Source organism: Dicentrarchus labrax, unplaced genomic scaffold, assembly GCF_905237075.1.
Source record: "Dicentrarchus labrax unplaced genomic scaffold, dlabrax2021, whole genome shotgun sequence".
In the NCBI taxonomy this organism is placed as follows: domain Eukaryota; kingdom Metazoa; phylum Chordata; class Actinopteri; family Moronidae; genus Dicentrarchus; species Dicentrarchus labrax.
In genome coordinates this window covers 525801-552500 of record NW_026136998.1, presented here as the reverse complement: position 1 = coordinate 552500, position 26700 = coordinate 525801, and the positions used below count along the sequence as shown (strand labels likewise).

At 47.3% G+C, this 26700-nt stretch overlaps 2 protein-coding genes across 8 annotated transcripts in view; one reads left to right on the top strand and one right to left on the bottom strand.

Annotated features, from left to right (window-relative positions):
- LOC127361208 (cullin-9) overlaps window positions 1–12553 on the top strand; it is a 32494-nt gene extending 19941 nt beyond the window's left edge. For 3 of the 7 annotated variants that reach the window (XM_051395625.1, XM_051395624.1, XM_051395623.1), the window contains 19 exons: window positions 496–653; window positions 735–933; window positions 1246–1417; window positions 1806–1951; window positions 2867–2993; window positions 3077–3282; window positions 3695–3930; window positions 5955–6072; window positions 6243–6491; window positions 6576–6716; window positions 6799–6963; window positions 7473–7636; window positions 7726–7819; window positions 8662–8736; window positions 9202–9312; window positions 9398–9515; window positions 10159–10292; window positions 10581–10672; window positions 10943–12553. In XM_051395625.1, the coding sequence (XP_051251585.1) occupies window positions 496–653; window positions 735–933; window positions 1246–1417; window positions 1806–1951; window positions 2867–2993; window positions 3077–3282; window positions 3695–3930; window positions 5955–6072; window positions 6243–6491; window positions 6576–6716; window positions 6799–6963; window positions 7473–7636; window positions 7726–7819; window positions 8662–8736; window positions 9202–9312; window positions 9398–9515; window positions 10159–10292; window positions 10581–10672; window positions 10943–11165 (2928 nt within the window). In that variant the 3' untranslated portion in view covers window positions 11166–12553. Of the gene's footprint in view, window positions 1–495; window positions 654–734; window positions 934–1245; window positions 1418–1805; window positions 1952–2866; window positions 2994–3076; window positions 3283–3694; window positions 3931–5954; window positions 6073–6242; window positions 6492–6575; window positions 6717–6798; window positions 6964–7472; window positions 7637–7725; window positions 7820–8661; window positions 8737–9201; window positions 9313–9397; window positions 9584–9624; window positions 10293–10580; window positions 10673–10942 lie in introns of those variants that run through there. The other 4 variants (XM_051395626.1, XM_051395630.1, XM_051395628.1 and 1 more) reach the window with 4 other exon arrangements.
- Window positions 12554–13656: 1103 nt separating this feature from the next.
- LOC127361247 (zinc finger protein 318-like) lies at window positions 13657–26508 on the bottom strand. Its single transcript, XM_051395746.1, is given in 13 exon segments — window positions 13657–17730; window positions 17733–18029; window positions 19167–19285; window positions 19871–19964; window positions 20097–20264; window positions 21696–22006; window positions 22270–22369; window positions 22496–22596; window positions 22805–24029; window positions 24317–24747; window positions 24750–24949; window positions 25242–25351; window positions 26041–26508. Coding segments are annotated over 13 exon segments (5703 nt in total). The 5' UTR covers window positions 26275–26508; the 3' UTR covers window positions 13657–15417.
- Window positions 26509–26700: the final 192 nt, after the last annotated feature.

Here is a 26700-nt window from a genome sequence, read left to right as displayed (position 1 = left end):
ATATTTTTATTAATAATGCATTAAACTGTAATTAATGGGTGAATTTGTTATTTATTTGTTCTCTTATTAATTTGTACTATATTTGATGCACAATATAGTTTAACTTGTAATAATCTACTCCAATTATTTATTATTTTATTTATTTTAAGCGGAGGCTCGGGTCAGATGATTTCATTCTGGTTTAAAGACGTTTTCTGACATTTTATTTAACGATTCATCGAGAAAATAAAGCAGAGTGTTAAGAGAAATCTCTCCCGCCAAGTCGTTTCTAAGGTTCGTCCTATTTACTGGAGCAGTGAACAACGTTTCCATTGCTTTAGAACATTATTGGATGGTATTATTCCAGGTATTAGTCAGACTCTCAGGTGTTACCATGGAAACGGAGTTACATAATGCTGTTTGGAGTAAATAACGGTCAGATTAACAGACATTGTTCCGTCAGTGGCTCTTGCTCAGGTGGAGCTGACCTGTTCTGTGTGTGATGTCATCATTCAGGTGAGCGAGCGTTTCGCTCAGTACATCGATCAGATGATCCAGGCCAGCGGGGTGGCGTGTGGCAGTGTGGAGACTCTGGAGCGGCTGCAGCAGTTTCTGGAGCCGATGCTCTTCCTATCTGGCCTGGAGCTCGCAAACACCTTTGAACACTTCTACAGGTGAGAACGCCACAGCGTCGCCGCCGCTGACACCCAGACCGTCCCTCTCTGCAGGCTCTGAACGTCTCTGTCTCTCTGCAGGTACTACCTGGGCGACCGACTGCTGGCTCAGGGGAACGTGTGGTTGGAGACCGCCGTGATCGATCAGATCGGCAGCTGCTTCCCGAGTCGCTTCCCTCAGCAGATGTTGAAGAACCTGAGCGAGTCGGCCGAGCTGCAGCAGGAGTTTCACCTGTACCGCCTGCAGCAGCTGGACCGCTGCCTGCAGGAGCACGACCAGGTCCGCAATAACCCTCCAGACCTGCTCCAGGTTTAAACTGATTCTAGGACACAGGGAGAGAAAGTTAGCTTCTCTGTGTCTCCGCTTTAACTAGTGAGGAGCTATTTGCTGTTTGTATATAATATAATATAATATAATATAATATAATATAATATAGATTAAAGCTGCTTTAATGGAGGTTTTAAAGCCTCAGAAACAAATGAATTCTGAGTGCTGAGAACAGAAGGAAAATGGAAGGATAGCTTTAAATCTTTAACCTGAAGCTTTAAAGGTTTGAGTTTGATGCAGTTTGTCCTTTGGTTGTTGCTGTAGATGATGGAGGAGGAGTGGGCGGAGTCAGAGGAGGAGGCGGAGGTTCAGGTTCTGGTTCTGTCTCCGCGCTGCTGGGCCGTCTCCTCGCTCTGCTTCCTGGACGAACCTACCAAACATTTTCCAGCTGAACTCTGCTCCTACCTGAACCAGTTCACCCAGTTCTACACACACAGTGAGTAACGTAGGGAACTAGAAATATCTCCTGTTGCAAAGTTATATCTTAGGTTCGTCCTATTTACTGGAGCAGTGAATGTTTTCATTGCATTAGAATATTATAGGATGGTAATTGTTTCTCCAGGTATTAGTCAGACCCTCAGGTGTTACCAGGGAAACAGAATTATGGTTTGTGAAAAACTTTAAACTTTAAATTTTGATTGAAAAACAGTATCAGGCAGTAATGGGGACCTCGTTGGCCATTATCCATTAGAGCAGCTGGATAAAGTGGGGTTGGGGGTTGTTTCCTCTTTAACTGTGTGTGTGTGTGTGTGTGTGTGTGTGTGTGTGTGTGTGTGTGTGTGTGTGTGTGTGTGTGTGTGTGTGTGTGTGTGTGTGTCCACCAGGTCAGTACATGTACGGTCTCAATCACTCAAAGCCTCGCCGGCTGCAGTGGACGTGGCTCGGTCACGCTGAGCTGCAGTTCGGCTGTTGGACGCTTCATGTGTCGACACTGCAGATGTTCATCCTGCTGCAGTTCAACAGCCAGGAGGTAACACACACACGCCCAAAATACTCACATTTTACTGATTTAATGTCAATAAACGGATTAAAATGATGCTGAAGTAACGACATCATAATGAAGATTTGTAAAAAGTCTGAATCCATACAAACAACTTTTAAAACGCTTGTTTTTCTGAATGGAGTTTGGTTTATCAGGACTACGCTAACTTCACTGACAGTTACCTCTGATCCGCTCTCTCTCTGTGTTCCTCTGATGCGTTCACTGACGGTCCACTCTCTCTCTGTGTTCCTCTGATGCGTTCACTGACGGTCCGCTCTCTCGGTGTTCCCCTGATGCGTTCACTGACGGCCCGCTCTCTCTGTGTTCCTCTGATGCGTTCACTGACGGCCCGCTCTCTCTCTGTGTTCCTCTGATGCGTTCACTGACGGTCCACTCTCTCTCTGTGTTCCCCTGATGCGTTCACTGACGGCCCGCTCTCTCTCTGTGTTCCCCTGATGCGTTCACTGACGGTCCGCTCTCTCGGTGTTCCCCTGATGCGTTCACGACGCCCGCTTCTCTGTGTTCCTCTGATGCGTTCACTGACGGTCCGCTCTCTCTGTGTTCCCCTGATGCGTTCACTGACGGTCCGCTCTCTCTCTGTGTTCCCCTGATGCGTTCACTGACGGTCCGCCCTTCCTCTGAGCTCACTCCCTCTGTGTTCCTCTGATGCGTTCACTGACGGTCCGCTCCTCTGTGTTCCTCTGATGCGTTCACTGACGGTCCGCTCTGTGTTCCTCTGATGTTCCTCTGATGCGTTCACTGACGGTCCGCTCTCTCTCTGTGTTCCCCTGATGCGTTCACTGACGGTCCGCTCTCTCTGTGTTCCTCTGATGCGTTCACTGACAGTCCGCTCTCTCTCTGTGTTCCCCTGATGCGTTCACTGACAGTCCGCTCTCTCTGCAGGAGGTTCGAGTTGACGCTCTGCTGCAGGCGACCGGCCTCTCAGCTGCCGTCCTGCTTCATGCTCTGCTGCCGCTTATCAGCGAGGGAGGACCGCTGATCTGCAGCCAGCCCAACGAGCCCATCCAGGGTCAGACACGCACACGCACACACACACAGCCGCCCTTCATCCTCCTCCTCCTCTCAGGCTCACCCCTCCCTCTCCGCCCTCAGGTGTGTTGCAGCTGAACCAGCAGGTGGCGTCCCGTAGCCAGGAGGGTGTCCCCGCCTCCGTCCAGCTGCTGCCCAAGCAGACATACCTGAACGTGGACGAGGACGCCGCCGGCACGCTGGAGAGGAAGAGGAACTACATCTACTGTCTGATCGTCCATATCATGAAGCAGGAGAAGGAGATGCACATCGACAACCTGGTCTTCAAGGTCAGAGGTCACGCAGAGCTTCTTCTAATGTTTCTGACAGACATCTTGGATCAGAATTAACCTCCATGAATCCTAGCAGCTAACTGCAGCGCTAGCACCATCACAGTGATGTTGCTACGCCACGAGGGACGCAGCCGTTAGCTTCATTTATTGTTGGGTTAGAATCAGAATACATAAGTTAGTATCAGCACGTAACCGATCAAACGTTAGCTATTGTAACCAAGGTTGCGCTAGTTCAATGTTCATCTTTAGCCCACAGTTGACTCACTTTACAGCCTCCAAAGCATCATGGGAACTGTAGTTTCAAATGTTGCACATTACTGAGGCTCAGAATCAATCTGTCCTCTAGCGCCACCCTCAGGACATGTTGCCTGTTAAGGTTAATCATCAGGATGTTGTTGGTCCCCTCCAGGTCCTGGACTCGTGTCAGAAACATGAAGCGTCTCGCTTCAGCTGCAGCACCAGCGACGTGCTCTCCTGCATCATGCACGTCATCAACAAAGGCTGCGTCCGCCGCAACGAGGACAACCCGCACATCGTGGAGTTCCTGCCGGAGGACCCGTCCACGCCGCAGAAAGGCCAGGCCCAGTTCTCCTTCAGCCGGACCGAGATCAGGAAGGACGCCGCCGACAGCGTGGCCGACATCAGGTGTGAGCGCGACCTCTGACCTTACACAGGGTTCCCTCTGTCTGTCTGTAATTTAATGTAGTTCTTCAGACAGCAGTCTTCATCATCTTCACCCTCACATCCACCCTTTGTTGTGTTTTAAAAGGACTGTTTGAGCTCGCTGATTCTGGTTCAGCTCCTGATTCTGGTTCAGCTCCTGATTCTGGTTCAGTTCCTGATTCTGGTTCAGTTCCTGATCCTGGTTCAGGTCCTGATCCTGGTTCAGGTCCTGATCCTGGTTCAGGTCCTGATTCTGGTTCAGTTCCTTCTGGTTCAGTTCCTGATTCTGGTTCAGTTCCTTCTGGTTCAGGTCCTGATTCTGGTTCAGGTCCTGATTCTGGTTCAGCTCCTGATTCTAGTTCAGCTCCTGATTCTGGTTCAGCTCCTGATCCTGGTTCAGCTCCTGATCCTGGTTCAGCTCCTGATTCTGGTTCAGCTCCTGACCCTGGTTCAGCTCCTGATCCAGTCAGTAGTTTTATGTTGTGTGAGAGCAGAGATGAATCCACACTGTCCTGTTTCCTTCCTCATCGTTACAAACAAACCCAACAGTCACTTAATGATTCTGTGATTCCTCCAAAACCGCCAAAATGTAAATGTTTAATTTTCTACTAAAAGAAAATAAAGAAGAGATTTAAACTTTGAATCCTGCCTGTTGCCTTATTTTATAATAATTATCATTCATTTGATTTGATTGATTTCTGAGCATAATTTATCTTTAAGATTCATAAAGCAGCAAAACTTTAAATTCAAACCAAATAAACTTTAATATTGATCACAGGACATTTTCTCTTCATCACTTTGTACACAGACTAGTAAACTAGTAATAAGTGTATTTATATTTAATATTAACTAATGCTGAGTTACTGTTCTATCAATATGACAATAATGAAAAACAAACTAGAGCAATCATTTTAATAATATGTAAAATATTCACAACAAACATTAAAACATTTCAGCTCATTTTTATTTTTAACATCATTGTTATGTTATAAAGAGTTCAGTCTAGACCTGCTCTATTTGAAAAGTGTCCTGAGATAACTTTTGTTATGAATTGGTGCTATACAAATAAAACTGAATTGAATCATTTAGTGTCCAGATCAGTTTTAATGTGACCTTCACCTCCACTAGAGGTCGCACTCGAGCCTCCATTCACAAAACCAGTGATTTTACCTCGCAGAGAATCAATTAAACAGAATCAAAGTAATTAAAACCATCTCTCTCTCTTAAAACAATCACCAACTCTAGTTTGGTGGAAATCCTGAATTCACTGCGAGGTGACAGAACACAGGCAGAGAGAGACACCATGTGAGTCTGTAGCTTTACACACAGAATGTAATAAATAAATATAAATATATATATATATATATATATATATATATATATATATATATATATATATATATATATATATATATATATTATACTTCATTTCAGTGGAAAACATTGTGATTTACTTAAGTTTAACTTTTAGGCAGAATAACCTCAACGAGACCTGTTGGGTTCTCCAGGGTCCTTGAAAGTTTTTTAGAATATATTAATAATAATATATTTGTAATGTAATGTTAATCAGTGCAGCGTCCCGCTGTAGTTGACCACCTGCATTCATGTCGCTGTTGTTATTAACCTGGATCTGTGTTGGGTCCTTGAATTTGAGGTAATAGGACCTGGATAGTCTTTGAAAAGTCCATGAATTTGATGTTTAAGAAGACGTGGGAACCCTGTTTCTTACCATCTGTCCGTTCTTCTTGTTCCTGCATGAAACGGATTCAAATTTAGTCCAACTCCACAATTATTGCTTCTTTTTAAACGGCACTTTGTCCAGTTGAACTGCTTCAGTGGGAGTTGATTCACAGTTCACAGTTCATAATGATTCAAGCTTCAGTCGTCAGCGTTGAATTTACCTTCTTATTTCATCTGTAACATTGATTCAATAAAACCAGAGAAGAAGAGTTCGCTGACAGCAGTGTCGTCAGTTACCGCTCTCTGTCAACGTCTTTGTGTTGCAGTCTGATGTCGGCGCCGCGGCAGTTCGAGGACGGCGTCCTGGACGCGGTCCTGTTCTCGATGGGTCGGACGATGACACAGGAGGAGGTTCGTCAGCTGATGCAGAGGACCGTCCAACAGGTGAGCGATCTTATTGGCTGAATATACCGTAATCTGTAAGACCTCTGAGACAAACAGTCCAAGAGACTCATGGTTTGTAGTCTTGTTCAGTTTTGGGTCTTTAACCTGTATCAGGTATCAGGTGTGTTCAGGTGTCAGACAGGTGATCTAGTCCCTCCCTGTCCCCTCAGGTGTCCGGGACTCTGAGTCTGGACCTGGACCGGGCTGAGCACCTCCTGGTTCACTGTAAGTGGAACGTGGACCTGCTGGTGCAGCGATACACCGACGACCCCGACACCCTCATCATGGCCGCCGGCCTCAAGTTCCGAAACCCTCAGCCGCCCCCGAGCCCCGCCTCCACCTGCCCCGTCTGCCTGGGCCCCCGCACCGCCGCTACGGAACCGGTCCCATCGCTGAGCTGCATGCACTACTGCTGCCAGGTCAGACTCTCTCTCACTCTAGAATGCGATGGTGGTCCGGTGTTGTTCTGGTCCTGACCCTGTTCCCCTGTGTTTGTGGTGCAGTCGTGCTGGCAGGAGTACCTGACGGCGAGGATCGAGCAGAACCTGGTGATGAATTGTAACTGTCCAATCACAGACTGCCAGGCTCAGCCCACCTCCCTGTTCTTTCTCAGCATCCTCACCGACAAGGACACCATCGCCAAGGTAACGCCACCCTCCCGTCACCACGACAACCTCCCACTGTGTTTCTGTCGCTGTTGTTTGACACGCTGCTCCTCTCTGGCAGTATGAGAATGCCTTGCTCAGAGGCTACGTGGAGTGCTGCTCCAACCTGACGTGGTGCACCAACCCTCAGGGCTGCGATCAGATCCTCTGTAAGGAGAACATGGGCAGCATGGGGACCTGCTCCAAGTGCTGCTGGTCCTCCTGCTTCAGCTGCAACTTCCCAGAGGTCAGAGGTCACAACACACACACCAATTAATCAATACATCATCATGAGTCTGTGTGTGTGTGAGTGTGAGTCAGTGAGTGTGTGTGTGTGAGTCAGTGAGTGTGTGTGTGTGTGTCAGTGTGTGTGTGTGTGTGTGTGTGTGTGTGTGTGTGTGTGTGTGTGTGTGTGTGTGTGTGAGTCAGTGAGTGTGTGTGTGTGAGTCAGTGTGTGTGAGTGTGTGAGTCAGTGAGTGTGTGTGTGAGTGTGTGAGTCAGTGAGTGTGTGTGTGTCTGTGTGTCAGTCAGTCAGTGTGTGTGTGTGTGTTATTCTATAATGATTGTCAGTTATTTTACAGTGTTCAGTGTTTGTCACTGTTGGCCGATGCCAGGATGCAGTTCACTGAACGGCCACTGGTGGCACTGTTAGCTGCAGTTTAATGACGTATAGAATCTTTAATGGTTGAACTTAGAGTCTGAGCTGTGTGTCTGAAGTTGGTGTATTGGATGAACTGACACCGTCTCCCCCTGCAGGCCCACTACCCGGCCAGCTGCAGCCACATGTCCCAGTGGATGGATGACGGAGGGTACTATGAAGGGATGAGTATGGAGGCTCAGAGCAAACACCTCGCCAAGCTCATCTCCAAACGCTGCCCCAGCTGCCAGGCTCAGATTGAGAAGAATGAGGGCTGTCTGCAGTACGTCTGCTCACAGCACTGATGATGATGATGATGATGATGATGATGATGATGATGATGATGATGAAGGATGTTTCCTCTCTCCTCAGTATGACCTGTGCCAAGTGTAACCACGGTTTCTGCTGGCGGTGTCTGAAACCCTGGAAGCCGACACACAAAGATTACTACAACTGCTCCGCCATGGTTGGTTCATCCAATCAGAGAGTGTAACTGTGTCTCTCACTGTCTCACACTCTCTCACACTGTCTCACACTGTCTCTCTCACTGTCTCTCTCACTGTCTCTCTCACTGTCTCTCACACTGTCTCTCACACTGTCTCTCACTGTGTCTCTCACTGTGTCTCACACTGTGTCTCACACTGTCTCTCTCACTGTCTCACTGTCTCTCACACTGTCTCTCACTGTGTCTCTCACTGTGTCTCACACTGTGTCTCACACTGTCTCTCTCACTGTCTCACTGTCTCTCACTGTCTCACACTGTCTCTCACACTGTGTCTCACACTGTCTCACTGTGTCTCTCACTGTGTCTCTCACTGTCTCACACTGTCTCTCTCACTGTGTCTCACACTGTCTCTCACTGTCTCACTGTGTCTCTCACTGTGTCTCTCACTGTCTCTCACACTGTCTCTCACTGTGTCTCTCACTGTGTCTCTCACTGTCTCACACTGTCTCACACTGTCTCTCTCACTGTCTCTCACACTGTCTCACTGTGTCTCTCACTGTCTCACTGTGTCTCTCACTGTGTCTCTCACTGTCTCACACTGTCTCTCTCACTGTCTCTCACTGTGTCTCTCACTGTCTCACTGTGTCTCTCACTGTCTCTCACGCTGTCTCTCACACTGTCTCTCTCACTGTCTCTCACACTGTCTCTCACTGTCTCTCTCACACTGTCTCACTGTCTCTCTCACTGTCTCACTGTCTCTCACACTGTCTCTCACTGTCTCACACTGTCTCTCTCACTGTCTCACTGTGTCTCACACTGTGTCACTGTGTCATTCAGAGGTTTAATCAGTGCTGTTGTTGCAGGTCAGTAAAGCAGCACGGCAGGAGAAGAAGTTCCAGGATTATAATGAGAGATGCACCTTCCACCACCAGGCCAAGGTAGGGTTACTGACAGCTGCTTCATCGTACAGCAGCTTCACCGTAAACAGCTCTACACACTGTTACAGTCAAACCTGTTGGCATCAGTGCTTTCTATTATATTGTATGATGTTATATTATGTTATGTTATGTTATATTATATTATGTTACATTATATTATATCATATTATATTACGTTATATTATATCATATTATACTATATTACGTTATATTATATCATGTTATATTATGTTATGTTGTGTTATATCATGTTATGTTATGTTATATTATATTATATCATGTTATATTATATTATGTTACATTATATTATATCATATTATAATAAGTTATATTACATCATATTATATTATGTTATGTTGTGTTATGTTATATTATATCATGTTATATTATGTTATGTTGTGTTATGTTATATGAACTAATGAGTAAGTGGAGGGCGTCTCTCCGTCTTTTTACTCTCTGCTGCAGGATTTCGCCGTCAACCTGGAGAACAAAGTGTCTTCCATTAATGAAGCTCTGCAGATGAAATCTTTAACCTTCGTCATCGACGCCTGTAAAGTCCTCGCCCAGGCTCGTAAGGTAACCTCACCATCATCCTCTTCCTCTTCAGAGTGAGCCCACCCTCTGCTGTCAGGCATTGTGTTCACTGTGTCTCTGTCTGCAGGTGCTGGCCTACTCCTGTGTGTACAGCTACTACAACCAGGAGACGGAGAAGATGGATGTGATGGAGCAGCAGACGGAGGCTCTGGACCTGCACACCAACGCCCTGCAGATCCTGCTGGGTGAGCCTGTGCAGCTGGACCGGGTCTGACCCCGGTTACTGGTGTTGCCTGGTGTTGCCTGGTGTTGACTGGTGGTTACTGGTGTTTGACTGGTGTTGACTGGTGTTGCCTGGTGTTGCCTGGTGTTGACTGGTGGTTACTGGTGTTTGACTGGTGTTGACTGGTGTTGACTGGTGGTGACTGGTGGTTACTGGTGTTTGACTGGTGTTGACTGGTGTTGACTGGTGTTGACTGGTGTTGACTGGTGGTTACTGGTGTTGACTGGTGTTGACTGGTGTTGCCTGGTGTTGCCTGGTGTTGACTGGTGGTTACTGGTGTTTGACTGGTGTTGACTGGTGTTGACTGGTGTTGACTGGTGGTGACTGGTGGTTACTGGTGTTTGACTGGTGTTGACTGGTGTTGACTGGTGTTGACTGGTGGTTACTGGTGTTTGACTGGTGTTGACTGGTGTTGACTGGTGTTGACTGGTGGTTACTGGTCGTTACTGGTGGTTATGGTGTTGACTGGTGGTTACTGGTGTTTGACTGGTGTTGACTGGTGTTGACTGGTGTTGACTGGTGTAGACTGGTGTAGACTGGTGTAGACTGGTGGTTACTGGTGGTTACTGGTGTTGACTGGTGTTGACTGGTGTTGTTGTCCTCAGAGGAGACTCTGCTGCAGTGCACTGATCTGGCCTCGTGTGTCCGGCTGCTGAAACCAGAACATCTGAACACCGGACTGGAACTGATCCGACGCATCCAGGAGCGCCTGCTGGCCATCCTGCAGCACTCCACCCAGGTAAAAGCCACCGCTAGCAGAAGCTGCAGTTCCTCTAATGTCCACTGGAGGCTCCATATTAAACTGCAGAATAAACATGTTTATGGTCTTTTGGTCTCTAGAGTTAATTTCCTCCTTTAAATGATATTAGGGAAGAACTCTATGCAGAATTAAGGGCGTGGCCGCTTTGAGTGACAGCTTTAATTATACGGCCTGATGAGGGGCCTCAGAGGGGCCACAAGGAGGACCAACTTAATACCGAACACAAACGGTATCGCTGACAGTTTGCTGTGTCTGTGTCTGATCCAGGACTTTAGGGTGGGTTATCAGTCCAAGAGCAGTCAGGAACCAGAATCCACTCAGGCCTCCAACCTGTCCAACAACACAGACGCCAACAAAGTGTGAGTACTTGTACTGCACTACATCTCAGAGGGAAATACTTATTCAATCATTTCAGGGTTCAGAGATTAGAGGGTAGTTTTCAGTCCTGGAACACCTGGAGACGAGAGTTTATTGGAGTTATGTCCCTTTAGGAACTCCGTAGGCTGCAACTGAAGACAAATGTATTTTCATTTGGTCCCTAATTTGATGATTTCCATGAAAATGTGAAAAAGCAAAATTAAAGAATGAAAAGTAAAGACTGAGCTCTGGTGTTTTTGTTTTTCATTCAGGTCAAAGTCGGAACGAGCGTCTGACTCCGGAGACTCTGATAACAACAACAACACGGGTGAGGAGGGCGCCGAGGAGGCGGAGGACGAGGACGACGAGTACGATGAAGAGTACGTCCCTGAGTGGCACGAGGACTACGACGAGGATGACATCGACGAGGACGACTTCTTCTCCGACGACGACGAGTCCGAGAACTTGGAGAGGGACTTCAGCCCCTTCGACTGAACCGGACGGAAAAACAAACGTCTCAGTCGAAGGAAGAGAGAGAGGACGAGTTGGGCCCCGCCACGGCCCCGCCCCCTCCTCATGACCATCCGCCGCCACCTGAAAACACCAGGAAAGACGGGAGACGATCAGAGGGACGTCCTCCTTCACCTGAACACCCACCCCCCCCTTCCCACAGCTGCACTCGCTTTTCCACTTATTGTATTTTACCTTCTGTGTTTTCATAAATCAATGTATGGAAGACGACGGGGGTCACGTGAAGGAAAAATATTTCAGCATTTCAGTTCAGAGAGAAAAAAATGATGTGGTGTTTTTACTCACTAGTCTGAAACTGTTCTGAAACTGGTCTGAAAGCACCTAAAACTACTAATTTTATTAAAAAGTATAAAACCAGTTCAAACCCAATTGGAAACCAGTCTGAAACAAGGTGTCTTCAGTCTAAAGTTGAACAATCTGAAACCAGTGGAAACCCAGTCCAAAAGTTAAAAACCAGTTTGATTCTGGGCTGAAGCTGAAGTGAAAATACAGTTTGAAACCAGTTTATTAGATTTTAATTAAGTCGGACATTATACTTTTTCTTTCTCTGATGATTTTATGACTTTCATCTTTTTTTTCTCTTCGTCGTGGCCCGTGGCGTCTTCCGTACCGAACCACCTGGTTCTGGATCTCGGTGGTTTTGGTGTCACTTTCTGTCCGACAGCGATGAAGGATCTTTCCAGAGGAAGTCTGTTAGTTTGTGATCTTCACAGAACAAAATGTTTGTTTCCTGCTCCTGCTTTGTGACGAGTAAAAACCAGAAAAAAAGGGATTAGTAATCCGGAGACTTAGTCCACATTCATCTGTTGATTTATTGTTTCTCGTCACGCGTTCTGCCTTGATTTGTTTCGCTGATGGATGTTGCCTTCGTTTGAGATTAAAGTAGAGAAGATTAGAAACACGTCACTTCCTCTGTAACTGTTTCAGATCACAACAGTTTTTTTTACACGTTTGTAGAGTTGGATGTTTCTGTGCATCTGAAGAGAGTCTGAGGGTTTTTAAACCCTGAGCAGATGTCTGTAGGATGTCTGTAAGTATCACTGCAATAACTGATCGATCGATTATTGGCTCACTGTTGCATCATTTGCTGAGCAAAGACTGTCGCCTGCTCCGTTTCCTGTCTTTACAAAGGGCGCGTTAGGATGAGGTTTTGGGTTTAGGATATCTGATATTCCGACTCCCTGTTTTGCTGTAATTTTGAGAGATCCTATATTCATAATGTTGACGTTCTATAATGTTCTTTCTGGTTTCTTTGCTGTCGTCGAGCGACTTCAGCCAGCAAACTAAATAAAAGCTTTTTCTGCTGCAGGACGACTCTGCTTTCATGCTCTAATAAAACATTTTATTTTAAATGTCTGTCAGTTGTCTTTAATCCAGAATGAAGGTTTGATTCAGGGTCAGTGGACGTTACCGGCAGCACAGTTTGGAAATGAGAAAACTCAAACTACCTTTTTATAAATGGGAGAACAAAAAAAATAAGTAGTATTGTATTGTTGAGTATTGTAATTTATCAGGACATCAAATAAGCCGGTTAACAGGTCGCTTTACGTCCCGTTAACCGTTGCCCTTGTTCCCAGATGAACTGCTCATTTCAAAAGGAAAACTAATGATAATTAAACTGATCCAAAGGGCTTTTAAATTGTTTTTAATCTTATTTCTCTGAATTAAAGACGGATTTAAAATGAGAAATTAGTTTGAATCCAGTGAAACTAAATAATTACCAAAGCGATTATCTGGATGGAAAAGTCATTTTAGTAATTTGGGTGAACTAATGCTTTAAATGACCTAATAATACCCCAAATAGTAAATATACACCATAAATATGTTTGTGTAGCTGCCAAAATCTTATTATCTATTTACAGTCAATATTTCCCCACTGGACCACAACTGCTTCCTGTTAGAACTGTTCAGTCTGGGTCTCCAGCTGTTACACTGACTGATGCTAACCTGCATATGTTGGACAATTAGCATCATTAAGCGGCGCGGGTTAGCTCAGTTGGTAGAGCTGGAGTCCCGAGTCCTTGATGCAGTGGCCCAGGGTTCGAATCTGAAGTCACTGATTGTGATTCATTGTGAGATTATTATTACACATTGATTAAACCACCAGACTCTGGACCAGTATGTGGATCGGTATCCAATATGGGAGTTGTGTCGGTCCCAACTCTACTTGTCTGATCCTTAGAGACAGACGGCAGGACAAGGACAAGTGTCTAATTATCTTTGACTGTTAATCAGGTGGAGATTAAGTGATTCGTTTGTCTTTTCAACACAAACTCAGTTTCCTTGTGACGTTCAATAATGAAAAAGTTAGTCAAGTTTGTTTGGTTGAGATTCTGAAGAAAAAGACACCAAATGTGTGTTTTCTTTCCAGAAACAGCTGCACTGATGGCGCTCTCAGCTCCATACATTAACCCTGCAGTGACTTCGGGGTGGAAGAAACACAGCACACAGCAGCTGTTTGTTTCCTCACTAACTTTTATTAAAACTCACTTTACAAGACAAGTTTGTTTCGATTCACACACAGTGACACTGACCACGGATCAGTGCTTCAAACACAACGCAGGACAAAAACCTGACGCTCTTTCACACAATCAGCTCCTGGACCTTCAGTGAATAAGTGAACTGCAGCTTTCAAACTAACAGAGCTGATTTTGGTCCGTGCTGCCGCTTTGATTTCACCAGCTGAACAGTGAAAAACACCTCGTCATCCATCAGAGAGGAAACACTGACTGACCCGTGAGTCTGACCTCCAGTAGAAAAGAAGGAAACGAACAAAGGGAGTCCGGTACTTTACCTGCCGGAGGAGAAAGAACGAGGAGAGATTTTATATCTGAACGTGTGACAAACACTCAGCGCTCGTCTTTAAAGGAACAGTTAGACATTTTAGGAACTCTCTGCTGCCGTCTTCCACACAGTCCGATGAGAAGGTGGATATCAGAACGATGGATTCATCCCGCTAACAAGTATCGTCTGTAGAGTCTGAGATACACTACGTGACCAAAAGTATGTGGACAGCAGAAGAATTTCAACCTTTTTTTACCTCCTTAAAATGAGGCAGTGATTCTGTATGTCAGTGGGCTGCTAGCAGACGCTGATTATTTTACTCATTTTAGAGGCAAGAAGAGGAAATATTATCCAGTTATTCATAAGAGGATCTTCTGAAATAAGAAAATAAAGTTTTATGTTAATTGTATTATAGTGTGTTCCCACCAAACGCAAATCACATTATTGGAGTAGATTACAAACAGAGTCAATGCACAGAAGCGAATGGGGAGCACACGCAACATTCGCCCCATTCAAGTGAACAATATTAACTTAGAGGGGCTCATTGTGTCGTATGTCGGGGTGTTTGCAGTCTGTGTGGAGGAGGAGGGAGAGACGGAGCTGCTGCTGCCCACAGACAGCTGCTGGCGCCCGGGGAGCTCTGCAGGAGAGAGCCCATAAACAGCCAGAGTCCCACCGGATCCTGATCTGATCGGTTTACACTGTTTATTACTCAAACTGTGGGGATTCAATTTATCTTCACTCTCTCTTCCCAACCGATCCTGTGAGTAACACAAGGGGACAATTTGTGTTGCGTTTGGTGGGAACACACCATTACAACCTCTTAAAATAAACTTGTAACCCTTTGGGGGACCCCACTGAACCAAGGGGGCCTCTCCCAAACCATGAAAACCAGACCCAGATCTTATGGCCACATGAAGTAGCTTATAACTCTGTACCACAGAGCCCTGTTGTCGTCCAGAGACTAGAAAAAGATATGGATGTTTAACATCAGATCCCATGTGCAGACTCAAACACTGAATGTATCCTACTGACAAGTAGCATCTGGTTAACAATGGAGGTCTACGACACAAAGGCATAAACCTTTTACTAAATACTCATAAAGTCATTGTTGGTTTTTGTCCTTTAGAGGATTTTTGTGATCAGTAACAGTATAGGATTATGTGCCATCCAGGACTAGAGACGTCCTGGATCCATGTCTGCACTGGATACACAGGAATGAAGTCGATATCTGAAACATCAGACTCTGGAGAAGAAGGAGAACAAGATGGTTTCATTCAACGTTAAACTGGTCCTTTAAACAGATGAGGGTCTTAAGTCCAGTAATTTATTGATCACAGACTGCGGCTGACGATCTTCTGATCAAACTGGACGTATGAGAGGTTTTAAAGAACCCCCTGCCCAGATTCCCGTCACACAGTCAGGTCAACTCCTACTCAAAGTTAAAATTGTAATCAAAGTCCAGAGAGGTCATGTCGGAGGGGAGACCCAGGTTTTCTGGGGTAATCTCCATCATCTGAGGGTCCCCCTCGCTGGGTGCCCCCTCCTCCAGATGCAATCCAGAGCCCAGATCTGATGTGTCCAGCCCTTTTAGGTCTGACGCTGCCGAGTCAGAATCTCCTGAAGCCGGCTCAGGCTCTGGCTCGGACTGGCTCTGCTGCTGCCGCCGGGTCTGATATCTAGTTTGTCGGACAGGGCGGGGGGCAGGGGGGGCTCTCTTTGCTGCCTTGCCTCTAGCTTTGGGGCTTGGTTTGGGTTCAGGTTCTAGAGCTGCATCAGGATGGGTCTCTGGATGGGACGGGGTGTCCTGGTCTGGTTGGGATTGAGATTGTGGTTCTGTTTGGATTTGAGGAGTCAGTTTGGGCTGGGACAGAGTTTGAGGTTTTGGTTGCGGCTCATCAGGCTCAGTTGGTGGGGTGAGTTGGGACTCAGATTTAGGAGCTGATGATTGTTTTTGGGGTAGACTCTGAGCCTCGGACTGGGCTGGTGGATTCAGTTTTGGTTGGGATGTTTGTGAAGTTTTGGATGAAGCCACCTCAGATGTTGGAATTGGGGTAGACTGCAAAGACCAAACGGATGCAATCTGAATGTCTGATTCTGGCTGGTTTTGGGGACTTGGGGAACTGTCTGAGCCTGGTTGGGGAGACAAACAGACCACAGTTGGAGGTTGGGACTGGGTAGGACGCTGAGGTTGCTGTTTTTGTGCTTGCAGGGTAGGTAAAAGTTGACTTTTATTGTTGCTACTCCTGTCACTTCCAGTGTCTGTTGCTGGTTTGGTGATGGAGGAGGAGCCCGATTGGCCAGCGCTGCTGTAGAATATGTCAAATAAGTCCTGGGCTTTGGCTGCAGCCAGGTTACTCTTCAGTTTCTCAGACTTCTGAGCTCCGTTGCTCTTAGTCATGAAAGGAGGAGGCTTAACAAATACAGTACGTGTTTGCTCACTTTCTGGGACGCCGGGAGCTGCGACATCAGATACTATCTTAATCATTGTTGGTTGTGCAGATTTAACCACAGATGGAGCAGCCTTAGAAACTGGTGGCGCAGAATTAACCTCAAACGATGCAGGTTTAGAAACTGGTGGCGCAGAATTAACCTCAAACGATGCAGGTTTAGAAACTGGGGGTGCAGAATTAACCTCAAATGATGCAGGTTTAGAAACTGGGGGTGCAGAATTAACCTCAAACAATGCAGGTTTAGAAACTGGGGGCGTAGAATTAACCTCAAACGACGCAGGTCCAGAAACTGATGGCGCAAGTTTTCCCTCAAACACCGCAGGTTTAGAAACTGGTGGCGCAGGTTTTCCCTCAAACACTGCAGGTTCAGAAACTGGTGGCACAGAATTAACCTCAAATGGCTCTTGTCTAGCAACCCCCGGTGCAGTCACAACTTCGATTGGCCCAGGTCCACCAACTGGTGGTCCATCTTTTGGATACCCTTGTAAACTAGTGTTTTGGGGTCTGATAGAGAGGAAGGTGTTCAGAGGTGCAGGTTTACCCATCATGGCTGTTTTCCTCAGGACTGCAGCGGGTGCAGGGAGGTTTGGTCGGATCCTTCCCCGGTTGGCGCTGTTGGATACCCAGGGAGGAACCTGGCTTGGCTGGTCCCCCAGCTTCTGGGCAATCTCCTTAGCAACAGCCAGGGATTTTGCAAAACAGTCCTCTACCAAGACTGGATTCTGCTTCGCAGCCGCTTCGTCATCCTTGATGAACTCGGCGGCCACTTTCTCTGCCTCCTTTGCCAGAATGTTCTCCCTCTTTTTCCACATGAACTTTCCGAATGAAGGGGTCGGGGCCACCAGTGCTGGTTTGCTGGCTTCAAGGCTCTGCTTGCGTAGCTTTGCCCTCATGGCTGGACTGGGTCCAGAGAAGATTTTAGGCGGGTCGTAGGGCTTTGGCAGAGGTTCTGGCTTGCTGACTTCTGGTTTCCCTGCTGGTTTCACTGCTGGTTTTCCCGGCTCAAGCTTTTTAAAAGCTTCCTTCTCAGCATTAGGTTTCCCTTCTCTCTCTCTGTCATATTTGGGCCTGAAATCTGAATATTTACAATATTTATACTTGTCCTCGTCTTCTCTCGGCCCATATTTGGGACGATCGTCATATTTGTCGTTTTCATCTCTGCGATAGCGGTACCGATATTCTTCTTCTCTTCGGCTGTATTTACCCCTCTCCTCTTCCTCTCTGCTGACCCGGTATTTATCATCCTTCTTGCTGTATTTAGACTTTTCATCCTCATCTTTTTGGTATAGGAAGGCCGCTCTTCTTCCAGGCTTTTGGCATCTTTAAAATCCTCCTCTTTCTTGCTCAGCTTCGGCTTCTCCTCCTCCTTTTTAACTTTAGATTTCTCCTCCTTTTGAATAGTGTCATCCTCTTCCTTCTTTTTCTCCTTGTCCCTTTTCTCCTTTTTGGGTTTGGACTTTTCCTCCTTGTCTTTGTTTCCTTTCTCGTCGTCCTCATGTTTCCGTTTCTTTCCACTTGTCTCTGAGGCCAGTCCTGCCTGGCGGTCCAGGTTCCTCCTCTGTTCATACAAGGGATTCTCGTACATTTGTTTCTGGTAAAGGAAGCGAAAGACAAGATGAGTGAAATACAAACACTTCCAATCTTGTAACCAGATCATCAAATGTGATAGAGTAACTGAAACATGTCCTGTATGTGGTATGAACCTCATCGGATCCAACTGGAACATTCACATGCACTTAATACTCCTAATTTTAACCAGAACCTGCCAGGTACTGGAATTATTTCAATGAAATTCAATCCAATCTACGTTGGATAATGCTGCTTTCATGTCATGTGGGAATTTAGAATTTCTTTCTCTATGTGATCTCATTCTTACATGGTAACGATTCTGTCATATTTGAAGTGGCAGCGATCAGTGGCATCAGACCATGTTCTAGAAATTTCTCCCTGCTTTTGCCCAACCCTGACCCCTATCTATGCGGGATGTGGACCCAGAGGGCAGCGGCTTCATGTGGTTCTTTTGTGGTTCTAGCTCCATGGGTCAAGAACCAGCCAACAGACGCTCACCCACAAGTTTCCCACCCAGGTCTGGCTCCATGAGGGGGTCCTGGCCAATTCATACAGGGTCTGTGAATTGTTCTTAGTCTGGCCCCTCCGGTTTATGTGCTATAAAATAATTGACTGACCCTCTTTGTAATCTTGTTTAAATTCGGACAATGTACCTTCAAACTCTTGTAAAGATTTTTTTTTTTTCCTCGGCTGAGGAGGACATTATCATTAACTAAAGTAAGCCTTAAAAGCATCCCAGTTTGTCCTTTTGTTCCTCCACCACCTTTGTAACAATAAAGTGATCTTTTTTCTTATGAACTCTGCAGAAACTCGTATAAAATATATACACAGAAGTGCCAGAAAACCAAAGAGTCAGAGTTAATGGATATAGTATTATATTGTCCATTCACTGTGTTTATAACCCTCACACAATAACTGCAGTCATACAGAGTTAGTTTAATGGAAATAGACAGCACTGGAAACAAAAGCTCAACCAGAGCCAACGGATAAATGATCAATAACATTTCAATAAGTTCCTGTAGAGGAAAAGGCCTGTAAAACTACAAGAGAACTTTATTGGCCACAGTTTCCCTGTTTTATAATAAAAGGTTGTCTGGCAGCTTCTCCACTATCTCCGTTTGTGCGTATGTGGTGATTCTCCACTCCCACGGTTAAATACCTTGTATTTCTCATTGTGAGTGTGTGTGGTGACGTGCTCTTCTGCACAGATGGCGTCTCCATAAAACTCTTTACACAGCAGGCAGAAGAATCCTCTGACAGGCAGCAAGAACTCTGAACCTGCAGCAAAAACACACGCAGCACATTTTAAACCCACAGCTGGAGATAAAATCAACTGTCAATCATGTTTACCTGATGGACGCGTCCATTTCCAGAACCTGTCAGGCCAGGAGAGGGAACATTTCATAATAAAAGACTGAACAAGTAGATGGTGTACAAATCAGTGGTCTTATTTCAGAGCAGTGACCAGGGGAAGAGTGCTAACTGCTCAGTGATATCAGGGTGACTGCAGGAAACAGAGTACAATTAGGACAGACTAACACAGCTGTGATGGGAAGTTGAAGCACTTTTCCAAAGGTTACTGCAGCAGCTTACATTTACAGCCGCCTTCGTTTGAGGATGAAATATGACAAAGGAATGAATTGACATCAGAGGTGTGGACAGGAGTCTCCTCTGTGCTTCAGTGAGTCTTTGTCACTTCGTTAGCACTGTTTTCATTAAGAGACACAGAAACTGCAGCAGAGATCCACACTGAGCTCCACCTGGAAGCAGAAGATGGCTAACAACATTCAGGGACTAGGACACCGGGGTCATTAGGAAAAAAGCAGCCTTAATGACGACTTGATGAATGTGCAGTACAAGTACCTTTGGCGGGTTTTGTCAGCTTCTCTTCTGCCCGCGTGTTCTTGGCGGTTTTGGTGGGAGTGGAAGCCCAGGGCCGGTCGTACGGGTCCAGAGTCTGTGGAAAAAAATAATGAATTCAATCTAAAGGAACAAACACATAAGGACTGTACAGGTGTGAATATCAAACCTCCCTCCAAAGCAAAAACACACTATATTTTCAAAATAAAAGACAAAAGCTGTCACAAACCTTTCGATGTGATTTGCTGTGCAAGTGTGTGAAAAAATCAAACATGGAACCAGAGGTGACGTTACAGTTTTTGCACCAGTGGTTTCCTGCATCATAGTATTCAAATGGGTCTGTGGGCGGGGCCGGAGGCGGAGCCGGGCGCTGACGGGCGGCTCGTCCTGGGATGCTCTCAAGGACGGCGGCAACGCTGAGGTCTGCTAAGAAACAAAGATGGAGGAGAGTCAACATGGCGGGTGGCAGTGTACAGGATTCACTCAGACAAAAACATTCCAGTCTCATCTTTAAAACTTAAAGAAAAAAGTTTCTTACCTTCGTTGAATTCCAGCCTCCAAGACGTTAATCAACAAGTATTTTACGAGAATCCCAAAGTCGCTTTTATACCGACAGTAACTTCTAACTCTTTTAAGTTCCATCAGTCGCAGAAGAGACAAACGTACGTTTTGTTTCTTTTAATAAAGCGCAGATGATACCGTTCAGATTTAAAAGTTTACAACTTTACAAAGTTCCCAGTAAACTTTCTATCATGTAAAAAGAGACAACTTTAAGCTTTAACTTCTGATTACACAACTATCTCAGTTCAAGCTCACATTTATTAGATTTAAGACATCCGATTCCTCTCTGAGCTGAACACTCATTTATGTTTACTAATCTGCAGATAAAGGCTCCTGTTGCACGGAGGTCAGGTGGTTGTTGGAGCCCGACCGATACCGACTTTACACTCTCTATTCACCGATTAGCGATGTGGCGGCTGATATAGTGAATATTTGAATGAAAATGGAGCTTTTCTATGTGGATTGTGGTCCTCAGAAAGCTGCTTCCTTAAACAAATAACTTTATTTTTAACTATTTAACTTCTTCTTCTTCTTTCTGTTCTCTCTGTGCTGCTGCCACAGTATTGTAAACCATAGCACCGTGTGATGGACAAACTGTGCACTGACACCAATATAAAATATTACCACAAACAGTTTTCTGCATTAAATACTGAATAACAGACGTTGTGAATAACATAAACAGCAATATGTCTGCAACAGGCCGATATCGGCTCGAGTTGTGATTCAAATCCAAACGTTCAGTAGAAAGAATAAAAACATTTAAAGTCTGATGCAGCGAATGAGCCACAGAAAGGTCTCAAATAGAGGCCGGGTCACTTCCTGCACAGATGTTTCACATTAAAAGCCTTTAAGTGAGGCTTTTAATGTGAAAGGAACGCATTAGTGGAAACATTACAGTTCATTCTTGTGAATTTACCAGTTGTCACATTACAATACAGGTAATTACCCCTCCAGATTCTGAGCCAACAAAGCGGCAAAAACATAAACTAACAAGTAAAATATAATAAAAGTAGTTTGGATCACAAATAAGCTTCATTACAGTTGAGTGAATGCAGACGTTGGTCCGTCTGCTCAGGACTGTGGACACATTTAATCTTCTGTTTTCATCAGAAATTATATCTGAGAGAAATATGAAACGAGTTATGTTTACAGTATTCCACATACATTTTACTGAGAATTTCCGTTTTTAGATCAATAAAAGTCCTGAGCCCTAGCTATGATCTTTCAGTAATACTTCCAGTTTTACCTCCTCTGCAGGTGTTTGTACCTTTATAATGGAGTTGCTGGCTGCCTGCCGTCGTTCAGGACTTCTCTCTGCCTCCCGTTTCTTCTCTGGCGGCGGCGGTTCGGCCTCCTGGACCTCGGCCGGCCTACTGGTCCCGCGGGGCCGGTCGGAAGGGCTCAGACCGAGGATGAGCGCCACCTTGTCGATCTCGCTGCGTTTCTTCTCGGCAGCCTCGTGCTCTTTGCGCAGGTTGGAGATCTGAGTCATGACCTCCTCCTGCAGGTGGCTGATCTCCTGCAGCAGAGGGTCTTTGTGGCCCCCCTTCTCCCGCCTCTTCTTCCTCAGGAGCTCGCCTGAAAATAATTAATTCACTGCATCATGTGTGTGTGCAGATATTTAACAGGGCATAGGGCAGTGCTGCAGATACAGGGCGGCGGCCAGTGCTGTAGATACAGGGCAGAGCTGTAGATACAGGGCATAGGTCAGTGCTGTAGATACAGGTTAAAGATCTGTACTGTCAATTTGATTCATATATAAGTAACTTACTCCTTGTGAAACATCTTGTGATCTAGTGCGAACGAGGCTCGAGCAACGTGGCGTCTCTGTGTGAACTCACCTTGTTGCTTCCGGAGTCTCTCCAGCTCCTTCATCAGATATTCTTTTTTCTTCATCCTGGTCTCTCTCTCCTGCTTCAGCTTCTCTCTCTCCTCCAGAACCTGAACTCAGCAGAACAAGCACACAGTCAGGTTCAGCTCACCTGAGGACACCTGTTCTACCTGCAGTCGTTATCGGTGTGAATCGCTGTTGAATTCCTGACCAAAGGTGACAAATGAAGGTCAGACCTTTTGTTTCTGGCTCTCGTTGTTCTGCTCCTCAGACACTCTTCTGTCGTGGCTGCTGACTTTTCCCTTCTCAGCGTCCTGAACACAACTCTTCACCAAAGCTGAGGACACAACAAGCAGCAGGACGGACATTTACTGACCCAACTGCATCCAAACAAACATTGTATAATCAGAGGAATCGTATCAGACGGCCATCTTTAGGAAACTCAGAGTTATAACTAGAAGAGTTCTTCTCAAATCTGCTGCTCATTATTTAACAGAAGCTTATAAGAGTTGGAATATTCCTTAATAATCTCTGATCACACTGACCTTTGGCCCCCGGCTCAGGGGCCACTCTGTTCAAGGCCTGTTTATAGGGCAGAGTGGGGGGGAACTCGTCTGGGCGGGTCTGGGGGGGCAGTGTCATGTTGGGGGGCGGGTACATGGGCGGCCACTGCTGGTGCATGTAAGGAAGATAGTTCCCGTACTGGCCGTAATGCGGCGGGGGAAAGTTAGGGGGCATCATTCCGTGGACCTGTGGGGGGGGGTAGTTGGGTATGGGCACCCCGGGGTGAGGAGGGGGGAGAGTTTTGGGGTCAGGAAGCTTTTGTGGAGGCGGCGTGGGTGCTGCGTCGCTCCGCTCGACCTTCGGCTCTTTCACGTCTCTGTGAGTTGTGGGCGGAGCCAAGCTCTTCCTGTGGCTGTCGTCGCTGCTCCAGCTGCCCCCCCGCCCACGGCTGCGACTCCCACTGCTGCTGCTGCTGGGGCTGCTGCTGTGGCTCCGCCTCCTCCGGCCTTGGCTGCGGCGGCTGCCGTCCGAACTGCCGGAGGAGTAACGTCTGCGGCGTGTGGGCGTCTTCGGGGGAGGCTTGTTCCCGTGGAGCCTCTCTTTGGTCCTGGCGGCCATCTTGCTGATGTCGGCCACACCCAAGTCCAGGCCGATGGTCTTCAGCAGGTCCTGGATCTTCTCGTACTCCTCAAGCGCCTGCCGCTCGCTCTCCTCCAGCGGCTCCATTCCCGGTGGGTAGGCGGGGTTCGACACCTGGACTGTGATGTGCCGGTCGGGGCTGATGGCGGGCCGGCTTGCGTACCTCACGTCCACCTCCCCGATGGTGGGAGGGACCTGAAGGTGAGAAGAGGCCTCCGGTGGAAGGCCGTACGTCTGAGTGGTGACGGGTTTCTGCGGGGGGTAGTCTCCGTACAGCGCCTCCTCAGTCACGTCTCCGTACAGATCCAGAACGTGGTGTTGGACCGGCTCGGAGACCGGCGGAGGTTTGGGCTCCTCCGAGTCTCCGTACAGGAACTTCTCCTCGTCGTCGATGTCGTCCGCGGCCTTCTCCTGAGCCTCGACCCCCGCCGCCTGAACCCCCAGCAGGTTGAGGATCTCTTTGATCTCGGCGTCCAGACCGGCGCGTTGAGCCATGCGTGGATCGGAGCGCAGCTCTGCCAGCATGGAGGCGACCCTGTGGGGCTCCGTGCCTTTAACAGCCAGCAGCAGCTGGTCGGCTACTCGACAGATGTTGGAGGCTTCCAGACCTCTGGGAGAGTCTGAGCTCTGAAACACAGAAACAGACTGAGTGACGCCTCTGTAGCACAGATAGGTAGTAACTGAAATCAGAGCCTGACCGATATATCTGCCTGTGATATTGATCACAGATATATCGGTATCAGCGTATTTGTCGTCTGATATGAAAGCAGTTTCTTTCCGGTATATAAAGATTACAGTTCTAATGACAATGTTTCTGTTAAATTATTGAACATATTGAAGAATATTTTATATTGTTGAATAAAGTTATTTGTTGAAGAAAGCAGCCTTCTGTCGGCCGGTTGTCGGCGTCTTACCCTGAGCGATGGCGAGTCCTCCGAGTCGTTGCGTTTCTTCAGGATGGATTTGGTTGGCAGGCTCAGCATCTCCTCCAGCTCCTTCCTGCGGCGAGCCGTCTGCAGCTCTTTGAACTCTTTTCTGGATTTCTCGCTGCCATCGTCTCCGCTGCTCGAGCTGCTGCTCACGCTGCGACTGCGACTCCTGTGCCGGCTCCTGCTGCGACCGCGGCTTGCTGCTTTGCTGTAGCTGCGTCCTCTGCTCCGCCCTATGGACCTGGACCTCGATCTGGACCTGGACGAAGACCTGTTGTGGGGGCGACTCTTGCTCTTGGCCTGGCTGCAGTCCGGGCTGCGGCTCTGGCTGCGGGGGCGACTCTTGCTCCGCCCCCGGCTCTTGGCCCGGCTCCGGCCTGGACTGCGGCTCTGGCTGCGGGGCCGGCTCTTGCTCCGCCCCGACTCTTGGCCCGGCTGCGGTCCGGACTGCGGCTCTGGCTGCGGGGCCGGCTCTTGCTCCGCCCCCGGCTCTTGGCCCGGCTGCGGTCCGGACTGCGGCTCTGGCTGCGGGGCCGGCTCTTGCTCCGCCCCCGACTCTTGGCCCGGCTGCGGTCCGGACTTCGGCTCCGCTCGTACTCAGGTCGAGGAGGGTAGTCTCTGTAGGGAAACAGAGGCTTTTAGTGGACTGGATTTTAGAGCCTATCACACTTCTATTGACTTTAATGTCTCTTAAACATTTTCTGAAAATCCTGATGACAGCAGAGAGGAGCTGATCGACATATTGATCATCAGAGTCACTGTCAATCATTATCTGGCGCTTAGAGAGAAGCTTTAAGCTGCCTGAACCAAAAGATTCAGGTTCTAATTTGGCACTAAAAGAACTCCATAGTTCTTTACAGCGGTTTGACATTTCTAATCAATCAATCAATAATTGTTTGTTCAGGAGTACCGGTCATGGTGGCGTGAGGGGGCAGACCCAGGTGGTCCAGTCAGCTTGTTGCCGACAGTGATGACCAGGTTGCGGTCCAGGGGAATCGGCCCACGAGGTGACGGAGAACTCTGCAACAAATATGACAAAAGGTTAGTGAAACAGTCATTCACACATCAATCAGACACGTTTATAGAGACGGCAGCATTCAACTCTGCACACAGCTGGGGTGCGTTCCAATACAGTGAGGAGGCTGTTATTGAGAAGAGGATGAGAGGGAAGCTTTAAGCCATCATCACCCAGTACCTCCAATCTCCTCAACCACAGCTCCCAGTACCTCCAACCTCTACAACCACAGCACCCAGTATAAACACAGCAGACAGAGCAGCCTGTGGTAAATTAGCAGGTTTTTGAATGGAGTTTGGTGTAAAGGTGCTATAAACACAGTGGACAGGCAGTATGTGGTAAATTAGCAGGTTTTTGAATGGAGTTTGGTGTAAAGGTGCTATAAACACAGTGGACAGGCAGTATGTGGTAAATCAGCAGGTTTTTGAATGGAGTTTGGTGTAAAGGTGCTATAAACACAGTGGACAGGCAGTATGTGGTAAATCAGCAGGTTTTTGAATGGAGTTTGGTGTAAAGGTGCTATAAACACAGTGGACAGAGCAGCCTGTGGTAAATCAGCAGGTTTTTGAATGGAGTTTGGTGTAAAGGTGCTATAAACAAACTACTGAATACAGCCACCAGAATGCAGCAACATGAACTCTCCCAGTTTGTTTCTCAGCTGAATTAAAACCTGTTTTGATCCGGACTCACTGACCTCTCTCGGCGGACCACCGGACCAGTACTCCCCGCCTCGGTGGCTTCCTGACCCGGGGGAAGGGTACCTCCTGCGCGGTGGGGAGCGGCGGTACGGGTCCGGGTGAGCATGGTCGTGGTATCCGGGGTGGTACGGAGGCCTGGGCCGGCTCCGGTCGTCTCTGTAACCCTGTGCCGGGTAAGGCCTCGGAGGCGGCGGGTGGCCTCCTCTCGGCGGAGGCCGACCACGGTACATCTCCTCCCGCAGAGACTGTGTGTCTCCCCGCGGTCAACCAGCTCCGCTCTCCAGCGGTTATTGAACCGGAAGCTGCAGGAACTTTACTTTGTGTCTGAATCAATTATTGATCAGTTTGATAAAAAGTGATTCTCACTGATTCTCTACATGCACACAGACCTCCTCTGTTCTTCTTCTTCTGTCCCTCTAACGGCAGCCTGCATCCTCGGTGCTGCACTACTGCCCCCTGCTGGAGGAACTCAGCTCCTGCAGGCTCCGGCTTCCGCCCCGGGGCTGCAGCTGGATAGTGGCTGCCTCTGTTCTCCCATCAGCCACCGCGCTCTGGGTAATGTTTGTACACTACTGCCCCCTGCTGGAGCAGAGCGGACACTGCGACTGTATTATTATGTATTATTTCATTTTCATTATAAACTTTAAATTAAGGTA